Below are 13,453 nucleotides of genomic sequence, written 5' to 3' on the forward strand. Positions count from 1 at the left end.
AGAAAACAGAAAGAGAAGAATGAATTTGGCTTTTCTTATGCCAGTTTTTGCATAGAGCATGACAGAGAGAGTGAAGTGGGAATGCAGCAATGCCATAGAAAGGTGTTTGAGGGCAGATCTTCAGCCAGGCAATTTCCCCGTTTAGCTACACTACTATACCAGCAGGATTTCTGATAGATGAACACGTATCTTTTGCTTTCCACCCGTGATGCACTGTCAGCTGTGCAGCAGGATGAAAAATCAAACTAAGGTTACAGCAAAGAAACCGTAAGTGTGCTTTCCCCACGCACGCCTAAATTTACCGAGGTTTGGTTTGCTGTCTGCATAAAGCCTTGGAGTGGTTCAGAGGGTCAGGTGAAACTTCAGTGCAATAGTTTGGGATTTCAGCTGGGAGGAATTTCTTCTTTGGAATGACTTAGCAGCAGTGAGTAGATTTTGGGTTCGGGCTGGTTTGTGAAAAGGAAGACCTGCTCTGCTCAGGCATCCCTTTAAAGTCTGTTGAAGTTATAATCCTGAAAAAAGGGCTTGTTTGCAATACTAGCTTTCGAAATGTTGTCATTTCTGTAAAAGCAGTGTGTTGTGTTTGTAGCAGGTTCACTTGAGCCCAGCCAGTATTAGTCTGCCGAAGCAAAAGGATAAGTTCTTGATTACAAAGTAGGAAAGAGGGTTACAAAACAAAAGCTGAAACACAGGAAAGAGCTGGCTTGCAATATACTGAGAATTTATCTCTTGTGCCAGTTGTTGCTTTTTTTTAAGCGTCTCAGCTACAGAAAACTAAGGTTTTTAACTCAGTACCTCTACACGTATTATCTTTTGGACCAAGATAATATTTGTGTGTCTTAGCTATGCTTGGGAGATTTCTGGTTACAGAGCAACACTGAATAAGTTTCCAAAACTCTTTCCAGTCAATTTAAAAGACCCCTTGGTGTGAGGGTCTGCCATTAAGCTGCCATTGCCAGAAAATGCTACCAGAGACTCTTTCAAATTTGGCTGGGGATGAATCTCTAAAGTGAGGATTACCTTTTCTCCTTGGGAGATCAACTGAATTCTAATAATCGGTTTGCATTGCAGCATCTTGCAAACCACAGATTTTATTAAGATATATTTTACATATTCACATGCTGATATTTTTAAATAGAGACCACACTTTTAGTAATTTAAAGGGCAGGGTAGTCATTTGGAAAGCTTTTTCCCAAATTATTCCCGCCTCCCTTGATCTTTTATGAGTCACGAACAGAGAGATGGGTCAAACTCCATCAGTCACTGCCTCCATCTGAGCCGCTTACCCTGGTGGGTTGGGGCTGAATGGGACCCAAGGTGCACATGCAGGTTTGGCTCCTCGTGCTTCGGACAGAGGGTAGGAAGGAGTTTCCAGGTTGGAGGCTCCAAAGCGGGAGGTTTTCTCATGCTTTTTAGTGCTTCCACTTCTGTTGTGGGCCAGAAGTGAAGAGGTGTGAAATTGAAAGCAAGTGAAGCAAAACCGATTACTTTTCACCCTTCCAAAGGAATGAAACAACAAACAAACCACGAAACCCTAAGCCTTATTTCAAATCTGTTATGTTTTTGCCAGAGCTGTTTTGCCCATCCTGAGCTTATAAACATGTACTCAGCATTACTTATGGGTTATTTAAGGTGGAAATTCCCGACAGAAACACTGTTCGGTAAAATCTGTTGCAAACCAAGCTCTTTAAAAATGTCCAGCACTGTTTGCTGTTAAAACAGTCAGAAATGGGAGATGACACTTGACCCTAGAACAGCTTGTGTTTGCAAAACGGATCTGTCCTTTGGAAAAGGTAGTCCAGTTAGCTGGGACGAGTCGGAGCGAGCTGGGCTCCTGGCGAGCTGGTGTGGCAGCAGCCAAGCTGCTTGGGATGCCAAGGCTACACCTGGTCTTTAAGATCCTGATGTAATTTGTCCTCTCTTCCATATATGACAACTGTTGTGGAAAAGTCTTCTAGACAATTTCTCTTGGGGTTGCTTTAAGGCTTAGCTCTTAATAAAGGCTTGCACATGTTCATGGATGTGGAGTTCATGATGCCCTTTGCAGACAACAACTCTCCAGTGAAGCTGTTCTCGAACATGCAGGTGAAATCCTGACCTCCTGGTCTTGGAGCTCGTGCAGGCTTTGAGTTTTCCTTGGGAAAGGAGAGGGGAAGCACAGAAAATTCTGCTTTCTGTGAACTAATGAGCCAGTTCTCATGGCATTTTTGTCCTGACTCTCTTCTAAACATTTGGCAGCCTGAATCCGTGTTAATTGGGACATCAGGGTGAAGTCCTTGATTTCTGAAGGGTCTGAGTGGAAAATAAAACATTAATTCTAAATGGGCAAGCTGTGCTGTACTCACTTCATAGCCTAATAAATCAAAGGCTGGAGAAGCCATAGCTTTCCCACATCCCTCTACAAGTCTTTTTCGGTCACCATGCAACCTTAAAGCTGATCTCCTGCCTCCCTCTGTAGCCTACTGCTGGGGATCATCGGGGCAGTTCAGCTGGAGGTGGGTGTAGGACTGGTGTGTCTGGATGCATCACCCTCTAAGGCGAGTGGTGTCCCTGAAGGCACAGACCCTCAAGGGAACAGAAACAGTCGAGAATGAGGAAAACATGACAAAAGCAATGGGGCTGTTGCTCTGCAATCAGCCACCACACTTTTTTCAACAGTCGACAGAGTGACTTGAGCACTGAATGTCATAATTTTTCAAAGCAAGAGCAGAGGCTGAGATCAAGCACATGGCTCAGACATCTGACAGCCGGGTGGGAGGCTGATTGACAGGTTGAAGCCACATCAGCTTGTTAGATGAAAGGCAGCGACGCTGTTCAAAATAACAAGGAAAGCATAAAGTGGTCAGAAGGAAGCCGTTGGGTGCAGCTTTTGTGTGAAAGGGTTCAAAAGAGAATATTAGCAATTGAGAGAAATAAAGGCTTGTGGAGTGAAAAAAGATTTTTGGAAAAATAGATGAAGCGTTTACACTTGCAAATGACTTGTGTGCTGCAAATGGAGTCTGGGCCACGCAACTGCACTGCTCATCTTCAGTGCTCCGCTTGACTGATGCCCAGAAGCAACCGCTCACCTCTGGGCTGCGGTGACCAGTCTGTGCAGGAACGTTCTGCTGACTCCCTGCAAGGGTAAAGGCTCGCTTCTCCAGCAACGGCTGATGTCTCACAAGTGTAGGGATAAATGAGGAGGGAATGTGTTCATCTGAGCTGACCAGAGCGCCAAGGGCTTTGCTTTCCAGTGCTTCGACTGAAACGAGTCTTTTTGGTCCTTACGTCTTACTCATCATAGTCGAGAGTTCTTGGCTGTATCTAGCTGGTGTCTCTGCAGGACCTACCGCCAGACCACGCACAGGAAATAACGGGATAACAATACTTGTTTCATTCTTTTGTCTTAGAATGGCAGTCTCCTCCACTATGTTCTGCGTATCAGAGCTCTCTTTTGAATGCTGCAGCAATTAGGCTTCTAGGCACATGTGTGTCTCTTCCCAGGATTGGATAACCCGGAACATCTTGTCATTTGTTGGCAGAACAGCATTGCTCAAAGGAGAAGTGGCTTGTCCAAAGTTTGTGCAGCAAGACACCACTACCACAGAGGAGAACCCAGGACTTCATGATTTAAAGTCTGATGATACAAGGGTGCGATGGGCTGTGAGGAGCACTGAGGGTTGACCAGTCTGTGGCTCCTGAAATAGGGAACTGGCGTTCTAGGAACAACCAGTGGCCTCGCTTCTGCGACTCAGGGCAGCTGTTCCTGGTGGAAACATTTCATGTCCCTTTGTGCCCCGTTTACCTGGATCGCTAGCTAGTGGTACAGCTGTTGTGTAAGGGAAGCCATAGAGCTAATCCTGGCTTTCACTGCAAAGAGAGAAACAAAAGCAGGATCTGGGGGCTTTACTGTTTTCTGTTTCTTCCTCCACCCCTTCCCCAAATACAAAAAGCTCATGATTTAATGCTTAAACACATTATAATTGTTCACAGACCCACTGCTCTCAGAAAAGCCCTCATCTTTAATGAGCAATTTCCAAATGACAAAAGAGCAGGATTAATCAAAGCCTCTAATTATATTTCATGCAGGAAAAAAAAAAAAGAAGAAAAAAAAGAAGAAAGCCCTCATAAGGAAAGAAATATCCAAGTCCTGACAGCTCTGTAGTCTTTACTGGAATTTTCATATGTAAATGGGGTTTTTAACTCTGCAGGGCATAGTGAACAGAGAGAAAAATGTCTTCATTTTGTCTAACTGCTTGTAATCATTTTGCCATAATTGCAGCCATGCTGCACATCTGGAGAGTCAACCAGCTAGCACATGGCACTGTGTATTTCCATGGTGAGAGCAGACAGCTCTTAGATACAGGAATGATAGGTGCCAAGGAGATAACATGAACAGAATGTAGCACATCTGAAATATGTTGCATGTTCAATCTGTGTTTATATGCCCTGGTTTGCAAAGTTCCTTGCAGCCTGTCCCCTGTGCAAGAAAGGAGAGCGAGTGTAGATAGCTAAATCAAAGCTTTGCCTTGTTGATTGGATTTTGGACACCGGTAAATATATGTGTGAACTGAAGCCTTCTTTCTTCCAGTATACTTGCGCTGGAGGTGAGCGTCAGAGAAAGGTCTGGACCAGAATCTGACCCATACAATTCCCCAGATTCAGCAGCATGAGAGAATGCTCGAAATCTAAACTCTGCAAGCGATACTAGCCTTTATGATATGCTTAAGTGAGATTCCCAGATGAGGAAAGCCAAAAAAGATGCTGTTGACCAAAATTGCCGAGTAGCTGTATCAGACCAGTGAAGATCTTGGCAATTTTCTCTTGCAGAAAATCCCCGGGAGTCATGCTTTGACCCTGGATCAATTAAGAATGGCACACGAGTGGGTACGGATCTGAAGCTGGGATCTACGATTACTTACTACTGTGATGGAGGGTATGATATTGAAGGGGTCTCCACACTGACGTGCATAATGGGAGGGGATGGAAAACCCACGTGGAACAAACCTCGACCTACCTGTACAGGTGAGGCCCAAGGGGAAGAGGTGAGTGGAGAATGATCTGCCTGCCACCAAATACTTCAGCAGATTATCCTAATGAAAAGCTTGATGTTACTTTTGCATAGAGCTGCTTGCAGGGGGACAGAGAGGGTTTTTTCTCAGTGTTTTGTAATTATTTTTTTTTTTAACACCCAGAGGTCAGGAAGAGCTGACTTATATGAGGTTTATTGAGCCTTCTTTTGAGAGGGACAGAAAACTGGACACAGCAGATTATGTGCATGACAAGTCCTGTGTCCCCAGTGCAGGACAGGAGTCAGGATGCCACTTAAAACATTTGCTTAACCTGATCCCCACTAATCAAAGCCCTTAAGCATGTGCTTTCCTGAGCAGGGTCAGAGTTTGTTTATTGAGAAAACAGAAGGTTGTGGGTTTTGTTTTTTTTTTTCCTTAGGAGTTCTGTGGCTATTTTGTTTTGTTTTCTGGCTTAATGAGAAAATGGTTTAAATGATGGGTTTGCAGTCAGACCTTCTTAGTCTGAGAAGTGCGTCAAGAGACAGCTGTCAGTCTGTGGTGACTGGAAGGATGAAATCCCTGACTTGGAAAGGCACTGGTGGGGAGGATGCCGTTCCTGCTGGAGCCAGGCTCCTGCCGCTGTGAAAGGGCAGAAGGAGTAGGAGCTCATTCTGACAGGTCCTGAGCTCTAAGGTTGGGTGGAGAGCAGTGCAAATCACACATTAGTCTACAGCACCGTATGTGGCATCCCTTAGCCTTGGCATGGTCTTGGTAATTAAATGTGAAGCAGGCATGAACTCAGGTTAGGGTAAGCCTTATTTCTCGTAATAAGAACTTGCAGCGAGAGCTGCGGTGCCTGCAGAGGAGAATCGATCGTGGCTGGGGCAGCCGCCGTTGCACAGCGTTGCGGTGCGTGGGCAGGGCTGGATCTCGGAGCGGCAGGAGAAAGGGTGATGTTTCGAGGTGGGCTGTGGTAGGGTGCGCTTGCCCAGCTCTTCTTGGCTTTCTCTTGCAGCCCCCTGCGGCGGTCAGTACACAGGCTCCGATGGCGTCGTCCTCTCTCCAAATTACCCCCAGAACTACACCAGCGGACAAGTCTGTCTGTACTTCATCGTCGTGCCGAAGGACTATGGTATCGTTTTCGGGCGTTTTTTGAAAATCTGTCCTACTGTCTGTGCAACTCTCTTGTTTGGGGTGGTTTTTTTTGTTTGAACAAAGCAGTAGAATAAGTGCATATATAAATGGAGATAAAGGAGATTGGAAAATAGCAAGTGGCACTGTTGGATGCTGTTTATACTTTGTTGTAGTCAGGATGATTGGAATTTTCTGAATTTCAAAATCTATCAAAAATAGGGGTGGGCTGGAAAATCCATAAAAATACCCCAGCATCTTGTGATTCCCCTTCCAGTTCCTGCACTATATCCAGTCATGCAGAGTTGAAAAATCAGCAAAAAATAATTCCTGGTGATGAATGCCAGCAGCAGATTCAGAGAACCTCCAAGAGTGCAAAATGTATTTACCATAAACACATGCTAGCTGTGGTGCTAAATAATCTGTCTGCGCAGAGAAACACATAAATGTGTATTTTTGTGGATGTGCAGCTATGGTACTTATGACTAATTTTTATTTTTGAATGACACATAAATTAAATTTTAAAACTAGATCCAAACAAAAGCAAGATCCATTTAAACAAACCATCGTTCTTTTTATAGACTCCAGTGCTGCTTAATTTTGGTGAGAGCTTGAATACAAGAATGGTCACCATTATAGAAACCTTTCAGGTAGCTAGCTGGATGTTAGTATTGGTTAAGATATTTTCTTGTTTGAAGGGAATTTAAAGTTCTTAAAGAGCACTTGCACTGACAGCTCTGGTAGGTGAAGGTCTCTAAATTCTGTTATTTGATACTGCTTCTCAGTGCATTATATTGATCTAGTCAGTCCCTATGGTCTTTTCTGTTGTTCGTGATTTCTTTTGCTAAGGTAGCAAGGTGTGAAATAAGGATGCTGTGTTCAGACATCAGTTATAAGCTCCTTTCACTGGAATTGCCCTTCTGCCTGTGTGCATCTAGGTTCCATCTGAGTTTCTGGATCTAACTGACAAAATACTGCTCTCTTACACCTCTTAACCTGTTTTACTATAGCTGGTCTTGATACTGTCTTAAGAAATACAATAACTAGAGGATTAGACAGTCTTGATCTGCAAGTCTGGCTTTTGCCAGTGGTAGGATGACAGCCAAATTAGTTCTCTACCTGCTACCTTTCAATGGCTTCATTAAAAACAAGCAGGAAAACCATTAGTAGCGAACGTTATGCATTTCCCATCTCCTTCACTTCTCAGATTCTGGGTACAGCAGGTGTACTCTCAGGGTGTGCTATCACCACTTTTTCAGTGTTCCAACATCAAAGCTGTACTGGAAACCTGAATGTGCGGGAAGCAAATGTCGTAGCTTGGTGGATGATGAATTTCACAGCAAGAGACCTCTCAGCTTGTGAATCTGCAACTGGGCACTTACAACTGGAAAATGCGAAAGCCAGGAAAGGAGACAAAGGGGAGATAAAAATCTGAGTGCAGATTTGGGAGGAAGAAAACCTATTGTTATATTCTGAAAAATAAAGATAAATAACTAAAGTGTCTTTGCTCTAGCTAAAAAAATGCTCTGATCCTCTTATTATTTTCTCCTTTTTCGAAGCTCTGCCTGCTCTTGAGTACATTTACAATGTATGCAGTAAGACCCAGAGCACTGCACGGCTCCCTCGTTAGCGGTCTCTGTAGACAGGCATCCTCCCTGACCAGAGGGGTTCAGCCTAGAAATTAAGTTCCTCAGGACAGGGATTGTTATTTTGTTCAGATTTTGTACAATGCCTACCCCAATGGGAGCCCACTTCATGACAGAGGTTCAATACAAGTAATAAATAATAATTATCAGTTGGTGAAATTATATACCTTGTGTTATGTAGGCAGGCAAATGGGATGATTCATAGAAGAATCCCTTTTGGCCTATGAATCAGTGTTACAGCGTACTGGCAAGTGAACACGGGGGAGGCTGGTTGCTGCTTCTGTTATGCCTACTTTGTGGATAAATAAAGGGCTCCCATCTTCCAGGGCTGTCAGTCAGGCCCTTTTTATCTCTGCCAAGCTCCTGAAACAAAAAAAGCTGAAACGCCTCGGCTCCAGGCCCTGGCTGCGTGGGGACGGCGGTGCGGCTCGTCCCGCTGCCCGCCCTGACCGGCGCTCCCTCTCTTGGCAGTGGTCTTTGGGCAGTTCGCCTTCTTCCAGACCGCGCTCAACGACATCATCGAAGTCCACGATGGCCCCAACCAGCACTCCCGGCTCCTCAGCTCCCTTTCGGGCTCTCATACAGGTAGGGAGCGTGTCCGTGTTGCTGCTGGGAAAAGCAAGCTAAAAGTACAGCCTGCCATTTAACACCTTGCTCTGTGCCACCCATTTGTGTAGCTAATGCTGTAATCTCTCTCTCTCTCCTGTTTTATCTCCTTCTCCTCATCTAGGTGAATCATTACCGTTAGCTACCACCAACCAGATTCTCATCAAATTTAGTTCCAAGGGTCAATCTACAGCCAAAGGTTTTCATTTTGTCTACCAAGGTGAGTTGTATTCTGGAGATGTCCTCATGCTGGTCCCAAGATAATGGTCAAAAATACAGTGATGTCTCGAAATGTCCTGAACTTTTGACATCTGTGGGTCCTTGCACGCTTTTTGGCTGAACAGGATGAGGATTATTTTGGTAGCAGTGAACTTGCAGGGCTCTCTGGCTCCTGTCGGTACTTTGTATTCAGACTTTCCATTTTCACTCAACCTCAACCCTCGCACATCGCAGGATTAGTATCAGAACCATCTCATTGAATCATGCCCCAAGTACACAGTAAATTCTTGAGATTTATACCCAAGCATTTTTTCCCACTGGCGTTTTAGCACATTTCTCAGTGTAAGCAGCTGAACACTTGTCTAGCAGCTCTCTAAAATCCTTCCTCTCTGCATGTCACAGGCTTAGGTCTCCTGCTGTCAAACTTTTGCCCCTTGATCCTTTCAGTAACAGCTTGTGTTGCATTGGGTGAGTCCCACTTAGAGATTTTAAAGTAGTAAATAGAAAGTGATGCACAGAATAGTGGGAAAACAGAAGGGCACTCTCACCCACATGCTTTGTGTAGTTATCTATGGTTCAGCCCAGCTTTTGCTTGCATGTTACTGTAGAGTGGGGACAGACAGCAGGGGCAACCTGGGCCTTCTCTGGGGGCGAAGTGAAGCATGGTTTGGATTTTATAGTATCCGGAGATCTGTTCTCTTGAATTTCTGCCTAATTATTGTAAAACTACTGTAGTTCTGATAAGTAATCCTTAAAGATTTCAGCAGAGCAAAGGTTTTGATGAAATCAGTAAAGATTACCTCCTCCCTCCTGCATGCTAATTGTGAGCTGCACGCTCTTCAGCGACTACTGCGTGGAAAACAAGAGTAGAAAGAGCCAGACTCTAATGGCGTTTACTCTCGTTTTTACGTGAACGAGGAGTTCTCTCTCCCGAAGCCTCCCCCGTCCCCTGGTACACGTGTATGGCAGTTCCCCCGAGGTGAAGGAGTCGGAAGCCTGCCCTGGAGAGCAGAGCTGCGGGGTCAGGCACGCAGGCGCGATCCTTTCCATGGTTCAGGGGGACGCCAAGCACACGCTCGTCGGTCACAACTAGCTGAGCTGGGGTTATCCGAGCAGGGATACGGATCCTTAAGTATTGTGGCTGTCTTGGATTTGCCCAAAGTAGTGCTTCATTGTAAGCGGCTCCTTTCTGCCACTCCGTTCCCCTCCCCAGACCACTGACAGACTTCAGCTTCTTGCCGATCATCTTGCGTGATGCCTTTGACAGTGGGTTTGACATTCATCTCTCTGAATCAAATTAAAATCAAACAATATAGCTAATGTGCTCATCATCGCCGCGTTTTTCCCTTCCCAGCAACTCAGGCATTAAACACTAATAAATTGTAAAGCAACTCAGAGAAAAATGTGAATTGATTTCTTCCTCGGTAAAAGACATTTCTTTGACTCATTTTTCCCCTCACTTATCTATCAGACTCTCCATTTCTTTCTTTGACTGTTGTTTCCAGTATTGAACAGGAATGCAGGCAATTTCAACAGTTGGTGATGAGGCGTCACAACTTAAATTCCCCTTTTCTTTCTTCTGCCTTTCTCATCATGAAGAAGATTGTTTAAAATTGCTGTCCTTTATAGCAATGAGGCCGAGTGAGCTGAGAAACCTAAAGGGTTTTCCATGGAGGCTCTAGCATATAGCAAACCAACTTTTTGGAAAATCATTGCTGAATGCCTTGGTTTCCCTATTTAGAAATGACCTTTCTGATGTGGTGATAAGTTTTCTAAAGGCAAACAGTCTCATTGGAGAAAGCATGCATGGTTCTGTAATGTCCTAGCTGCTTTTATTTCAAATATCGCTAGAATCGACAGGAGTTTGAGTGAAATGTTATTTCTTTTGCTTCTCAATGGTCACGTTTGTATTCAGCCTCTCTTTGGGGTTTAGGTATAATCAGGTTCCTGTGTTGTTTTTAATTTGGTCATTAATATTTCCGAAATATTTACTCTAACGTTTTTTTTTTTCTCTCTCTCTGTTTGCTTTGCAATTGCACACTCACCTGCTGGTTTTTCCTGTCCGCAATGCCAGCGGTTCCTCGGACCAGTGCCACCCAGTGCAGCTCGGTCCCGGAGCCTCGCTACGGCCGGCGGCTGGGCAGCGACTTCGCGGTGGGCGCGGTGGTGCGGTTCGAGTGCAGCGCTGGCTACGCGCTCCAGGGCTCCCGCAAGCATCGAGTGCCTCACCATGCCCGGGGCGCTGGCTCAGTGGAACGTTTCGGTACCCACCTGCGTGGGTAGGTGTCTTTGGGTTCGGGGGCGGGGGGAGAAAAGACAAAACCGTTTGGCAGTTTGTGCTTGAAAAATAAATCACATCCTTTGGAATGGTTAAAGAAAAACAAAAGCCCCACAACCAAAAAAAGAACAAAAACCCAAAACACCAAGGACACAAAACCCCCTGTTTCATACCTCTTGCACACAAAAGCCAGGCCTGCCTATGAATGAGGGCAGTTAACCCCAAGTGTGAGGGAAGGGGCCTTTTCATCCGGTACTTGTTTGAGATCTGGGACAGCATCTAGAATAAATTAAATGTCTCAAAGCTGCTTTCACCACCTTTGGAGGACAGCCATTGCTAAAGAGCCAGTCTGGTGGGCTGGTGTACCCAGCAGGCCCCACACCTAAGGACTGAGCGCTGCCTCCCTTGTACGAGAGAGATACTGGAAAGAGGATTATTCATACAGATCTTATCCTTCAGTCGTGAGCCAATTCTGCTTGCTTTTTTGTCCATGGACAGATGTTTTGAAGAGAATGTTTTTAGTGTAAAGCCAAGTCCTTCCACTTTCAAGCAGTACTTTACTTATTTCAGTGCCATGTGGTGGAAATTTGACTGAACGCAAAGGAACCATCCTGTCCCCTGGCTTCCCTGAGCCGTACCTGAATAGCCTCAACTGTGTGTGGAAGATAACGGTCCCCGAAGGAGCAGGGATACAGGTACAGTGTTAGCAGCTGTCCACAGCGTGGTCGAGAGAGGAGAGCGCACAGTATCTGGTGCCCTTAAAGATCCCTGTGTTATAAAGTTGCTGCTCCTCACAGGAAAGAGATCAGTTGGCTGTGTAATTCTCTGGGATCAGACATTCATTTACACTGTGACTGCCAAAACTGGGTAATATTTCAATGGATTTTTGCCTCCTGGAGGCAGACTCTGTGGAAAATCAGCTGGGGCTATGTGGCTGTTCTGGTGTAACAGAATAATTGTGGTATTTTGGGCATATATCTTTATACTGCTTAATTATGCAATGTTGAAAGCAGTGTAAGCTACACCGAGGAAGAGTTGCTTGCTCGGAGCGCCTGCGTGCATTTGTTATGCCAGCAGAGTTGCAGCAGTATGATTATACAATTACAGCTTTGCTGTTCATTGTCTCCAGGTAAATGAGCTCTCTCTTCAGGTCTTTCTGTGGTCCTTATCATTCCTCTGCAGAAATAGTCCTGCAAGAAGGTAGAGGATGTTGAGAATTAAGCCCAACATCAGAGACCAAACCTTAGATAAAGTTCCCATTCAGCACATACGTGCCTTGTCCTCGCAGAACGCATCTCCCCGTGTGTTACCCTGACATCAGTTGACGCACAGGAGATGGATTCTTTAACAAGTTCATTCATTCCGCGGGCCTTGTTATCAGAGGGTTTCTTTCTTCTTCTTTACACCACTTTGCAAAGGTTTTGTTCATTAAGTGCTTTTATTTCTCTATTGTGTATTTGACTAATGGATTTGTAGGTGGGTTCCTCCCTCTCTGCGGCACTCACAGCTGTTGGCACACAGCAGTTGTGTTTCTCTCCACAGTTTTATTGAAACGTCAGCTCTGCCTTACTGGATTACAGTTCTGCTCTCCCAGATGAGGTTTCTTACCTGGAGCCACCATCATAACTCAAAACCAAAACCTGAACCTGTGCCTGGGGTGGACAGAGCTGGTGGGAGCAGCGCTGGGGGCTTCCCAGTGAAACAGCACAAGCCCGCAGTAATATTTCGAGCCCTCTGCCAGACTTTTGCTGTTGACCGGTCCAGCAAATTGTGCTTTTCTCTTTGTTTTAGAAGCTGTTTAAAATAGTGTTTTCAAAAACCTCAGAGCTCACTGTCGATACTTTCCTGTTCATCTGAAATCTTAGCCATTCTCAAACCCCCCAAATGACAGGAGGATCCATTTAGCACAGCCAAGCGTCTGAACAGTTGAGGCAGTTTGCAAGTTGCTCGGGACTCCTGGGATCAGGAGGTGATAATTCATTGAATTTTTAAAGCGATGTAAATAGATGTCTGCGTTCTGCACTGCCGTGTTCTAAATGCAAACCCTGGCTGCCACTTCTCAGCCCATGGAGCTGTTTTTGCATGTCTGCTAAGCTTAGAGGAAAGCGAGTGTTACAGCGGACTGTTGAAAGTCTGTCTTTATTCAGAAGTACTTGTTTCTCACCTCTTTGGTTGTGCAAACACAGCTCTCGCATGTACAACTGCAGAATATAATGGCAAAGTGTTTTAAAGGTTTGGTTTTTTTTTTTTCTTTTACCCCTTTCCTGCTGGATGTGATCTCTTGCAAGGGAAGTAGATATTTTGGGGTCTGACACAGAATGCAGGCAAACAAAAAAGCGCATCCCGTGGCTGAGCTCTAGCACTGCTAAGCCGTAAGTTCAGTTTCTAGGTCTAGAGTGGGAAGTGTTTGGTGAAGGGCAGGACCATGGTCCTTCAAGCGTGACCCCTTCCTCTGGTGCTTGGCGAGGGTCCATGTGGACCTGCGTGGGTGCTGGGGTCTCCGCTTCCAGCTGTGCCAGGCTGGGTGGGGGACATGGTGCCGTTGGAGTGCCAAGGGACCCGCTGCCCCTCGGCTCTGCCCT

The 13,453-nt window shown here is 45.4% G+C and overlaps 1 protein-coding gene across 1 annotated transcript in view; it reads left to right on the forward strand.

Annotated features, from left to right (window-relative positions):
* The window catches only part of LOC104162428 (CUB and sushi domain-containing protein 2-like), a gene marked incomplete at its 5' end in the record, with an annotated part of 281,493 nt that overhangs the window by 202,496 nt on the left and 65,544 nt on the right, over window positions 1-13,453 (forward strand). The window contains 7 exon segments of the mRNA XM_009701143.1: window positions 4,810-5,004; window positions 6,007-6,123; window positions 8,240-8,353; window positions 8,499-8,594; window positions 10,668-10,801; window positions 10,803-10,872; window positions 11,442-11,566. Of these exon segments, the coding sequence (XP_009699445.1) occupies window positions 4,810-5,004; window positions 6,007-6,123; window positions 8,240-8,353; window positions 8,499-8,594; window positions 10,668-10,801; window positions 10,803-10,872; window positions 11,442-11,566 (851 nt within the window).

This window comes from Cariama cristata, unplaced genomic scaffold (assembly GCF_000690535.1).
Source record: "Cariama cristata isolate BGI_N322 unplaced genomic scaffold, ASM69053v1 scaffold4885, whole genome shotgun sequence".
Taxonomy (NCBI): Eukaryota; Metazoa; Chordata; class Aves; order Cariamiformes; family Cariamidae; genus Cariama; species Cariama cristata.